The following is a 4,365-nucleotide window of genomic DNA, read 5'->3' on the forward strand; positions in this document are numbered from 1 at the left end:
AGTCAAGGATGTAAAAGAGGTAGGTCTTGGACTGAGCATCATTTAAAAATTGCCCCAATCCCTCCTCCTTGGATTGTGGTAAAAGGAATGTGATAACTTACATACTTCGAGGGAGATGATGTCTGCATCAGCTGGGGTTTTTATCAGGTTTCCAGCATCTCAGAATGATTTTGGTTCCAAATATTAATCCCTATTTGACATGTCTGGTATTTGAGATTCATCACCTAGAACAGGGGTCGGCAACCCAAAATGTTGAAAGAGCATTATTGGACCAAAAACACAAACAACAAATATGTCTGGAGCCGCAAAAAATGAAAAGTCTTGTATAAGCCTTAGAATGAAGACAACACATGCTGCATGTTTCTATATAAGTTAGAACTGGGGGGAGATTTTTTTTTTCCATTATGCACTTCGAGAAAAAAGTCGAAATGTCGAGAAAAAAGTTGAAATGTCAAGAAAAAAGTCGAAATGTCGAGAAAAAAGTTGAAATGTCAAGAAAAAAGTCGAAATTTGGAAAAAAAAGTGAAACATTTGAGATTAATGTTGAAGTACAATCTCGAGAAAAAAAGTCAAAATGTCGAGAAAAACGTTGAAATGTCAAGAAAAAAGTCGAAATTTTTAGAAAAAAGTCGAAATGTCGCAATTAAAATGGAAAGGAAAAAGGAAGAAAAAAAAGAAAAAAAGAAGAAAAAGGAAAAAAAGAAGAAAAGAAGAAAAAAAGGAAAAAAAAAGGTCAAATATTTTTGAAAAAGCTCCAGGAGCCACTAGGGCGGCTCTAGAGGGTTGCTGATCCCTGACCTAGAAGATGCAGGTTTGGAGTCCAAGGACCTGTAGAACTTATTTGGCTTCTTATGACTGATAACTTTACCTTGACATAAGACTTGAGGACAACAAGCCCAGCAGTACCGCATATAGGTGTTAAATATGTCACAAAAGCCAGTACCCTGCTCCAAACTAATATCTGCTCATCCTTGGCTGATTAAGTCCAAATGTATGTTGATAATTGACCTGGAAAATGACATGGATAATTAATTTAAAACCGATGCTTTTACATGTAGGAACTTCTGACCAGAGCTAGCTACTCGTTAGTGATTAGTGTACGTGGACGGAGCTTGACATGAAGAGATACAGGACTGTCTCAGAAAATTAGAATATTGTGATAAAGTTCTTTATTTTCTGTAATGCAATTAAAAAAACAAAAATGTCATACATTCTGGATTCATTACAAATCAACTGAAATATTGCAAGCCTTTTATTATTTTAATATTGCTGATTATGGCTTACAGTTTAAGATCAAGATTCCCAGAATATTGTAATTTTTTGAGATAGGATATTTGAGTTTTCTTAAGCTGTAAGCCATGATCAGCAATATTAAAATAATAAAAGGCTTGCAATATTTCAGTTGATTTGTAATGAATCCAGAATGTATGACATTTTTGTTTTTGTAATTGCATTACAGAAAATCACAATATTCTAATTTTCTGAGACAGTCCTGTATGTCTGTTAGAGGGAAGATGTGTTTGGTGAATTTTACTTTATATCGCAAGCACAGCAACAGCTTTGAAGGACACGTTTTATTTAGTTGTCGACTTTCCTGCTGGGACCTAAAGAAGTCAAATTAAAATTGATTTTAATCAAAATGTTTAAATGAATATCTGGGGCCCATGACAGGTCTTTTTTTAGTCAGAACCTGAACAACAGTTTATTTCACTCCATCTCAGCAGAACTCCAATATTCAAACATTTTCACTTTTTTAATTTGTCCTCATAGATTCGGAGTATTTGAACCCCTTCCTTTCACACGAAGGAAGATTTGAAGCCGTCCTGATTGGTCCTCTCTCTGCTAACCCCGCCCTGAACAGCAGAACCAGCAGCATTGCCAAAAAGATGGGGGTGGGCAACAGTTGCCGTAGCGATGGAAGCGCGGCTGAGCCAAACCTCCGTGTGACCAGCCGTCCTCCGCCGCCTCCTTCCCCAGCCACAACTTGGCGTCCTGGGTTACCGCCGCTGCCATCGCCGCCTCCCTGTGACTGGAGCTCCAGGAGGACGAGGAGCAGGAGGAGGTGCAGGTCTGCTGGGCCTTCACGCCCAGGAAGGAGGCCAGGTCCAGGTCCAGACCTGCAGCTCCTCCTCGGGGGCGAGGGGTGTTCTGACGACACTGAGGACACGGGATCCACACCTGAGGGAGGATGAAGTAGAGAGGAATCTGGTCAGGTGACCTCTGTGACTATGTTTCCATGCATCAATAACCCTTTTAAAACCCGAATATTGGCAATAACCCAAATTTGCACGACCATGTAAACACCAATAACCCCTTTGAATAACCAGAATTTGCTCATATTCGGGTTTTTAAAAACCTGAATATGAGCCCTGGGTTACTCCTTTTAAAACCTGAATATTGGGTCATGTAAACACCAAACAGAATATCCCCATCAAACGGAACAAGAATTTGTTTTCTGCTCATGCTCTGTTCACAAGGAATCCTGGTCTTTTGAGTCCAGGAAGTTCTTATAAACACGGAGAAACCAAGACCAGGAGGAGACTAATCACTTCATAAATGTAATGAAGGATATGAACATTTCTGCATTTGTAGACGGTAGAAAGTACCGGGATAGAAGATTTACAAGAAGGTGAGAGAAAAGTTGCACGAAGCAGCATTTGTTTTGAATTTGGATACAGGAAGAAGAAGCAGAAATGACGGTAATTGTGTCATGATGTTCTCCGTGCGTCGCTGGTTTGATCCAGATATCCCGAATGATTAATTACCATGTAAACGGAATATTCTGAATGTTTCAGTAACCGGAATATTAGCAATAACCTGAATTTTGACTGCATGTAAACGTAGTCAGTGTTGTAGAGACTGGTCTGTGCTGACAGGTTGTATCTTACTGCATCACACATCAATCACAAACACAAGATCTAAAGCACTCTGATTGGTCAACAGCAGTTTATGCAAAGTTTGAATCAATCATTTACGCTTTAATTCATGCAACCAAAACCAGGTAAACAGATGACAGCAGTTAAAAGACTTTAACAATCAACAGGACTTATGGAGGGTCAGTGATTTACAGATGATTACAAGAGTTTAGAAGCTCCAAACTCCACACCGGTGTTTTTGAACAGGGAAAGCTTCTGGATGGGCAGAGAAACATCTTCAAGAAACATGGAAACAGAAAGTCCAATTGTCTTTTCCAAAGCCTTTGAGAGCTTAAATCAGAGTACTGAGCTGAAACGCTGTCATGAACATTCTCATGTGAGGTTAATTTCTGAGATGAGGATTGGGCCAGCGTCAGACATGTCGTCTGATTAGAGGATCTCCAATCCACACTGTGATGTCAGTCAGCAAAGAAAGTAAACATGACATCCCTTTTCTCTCTTTTGTCCATGTTGCAGCATCCTTTGCCGGACACCGGAACCTGCAGTGTGGGAGTGAGGGGGGCAGGGTAACGGCCCCTTTTGGGCGGGGGAGAAGGTTCGTCCCTCAAGACTCCTCTTCCTGGCCCTGCCCCTTTTCAACCCTTCCCCGACCCTGCACCCCAACCTGGGACTTGCTGATTGGGCCGGAGCTTCGGGAGCTGCGTGCTGGCCTGCGGTCCCCACCCCCGGTCATCCCGTTGCTGCTTCCACCTGCCTGCTGTGCTGTTGACGTCCCTGACCCACCAGTCTGGCCCTCGGCAGGAGGGTCCCCCCTGATGAGCCTGGTCCTGCTCAAGGTTTCTTCCCTCCTAAAGGGGAGTTTTTCTTGCCACTGTTTGGCTTAAGGTTTTTCTCCCACTAGGGGAGTTTTTACCTGCCATTGTTTATGTAATAACTGCTCGGGGGTCATGTTCTGGGTATGGGTCTCTGGAAAGCGTCTAGAGACAACTCTGTTGTATTAGACGCTATATAAATAAAATTGAATTGAAAAAAATTTAATTGAATGACAGGAGGGTTGAAGTACGGATGGTTCAACTGTGGTTCAACTATGAATACATCTTGGTTAAAATGGGATTAACTTGTCATTAAACTTTGATTAAACTGGAGTTAAACTGTAACTAAATGTTGGTTAAACAGGGGTTTAAATTGTGATCGAACTGTTTAAAAAAAAATTAAACTGTTTGAACTGGTCTGTCTGTGATGAACCTGTTAAAATCCTCAAATAACCTTCACCCCACTTCAGCTGCTTCCAGAACCAAAACTCTTATATGGGGTTACAGGTTCTCCTGCCCTATGATCAGTACTGGAGTTGAGGGGGGATGGCATCCCCCCCTCATCCCCCCCCTCATCCCCCCCCTGAAATAAAAACGGTCCAAATCATCCCCCCTGTAAAACTGCCATCCCCCCTTTCCATCCCTTATGTCATTTCATCAATGAATGTGGTTTTACT

At 41.7% G+C, this 4,365-nt stretch overlaps 1 protein-coding gene across 1 annotated transcript in view; it reads right to left on the reverse strand.

The window, feature by feature from the left end:
- Positions 1-1,842: 1,842 nt before the first annotated feature.
- Positions 1,843-4,365, reverse strand: part of rnf224 (ring finger protein 224) — a 3,563-nt gene continuing 1,040 nt past the window's right edge. Inside the window, exon 2 of the mRNA XM_061733210.1 lies at positions 1,843-2,178. Coding sequence (XP_061589194.1) covers positions 1,843-2,178 — 336 coding nt within the window. The remainder of the gene's footprint in view (positions 2,179-4,365) is intronic.

The sequence above is a fragment of the Cololabis saira genome, chromosome 11 (genome assembly GCF_033807715.1).
Source record: "Cololabis saira isolate AMF1-May2022 chromosome 11, fColSai1.1, whole genome shotgun sequence".
NCBI lineage: Eukaryota > Metazoa > Chordata > Actinopteri > Beloniformes > Belonidae > Cololabis > Cololabis saira.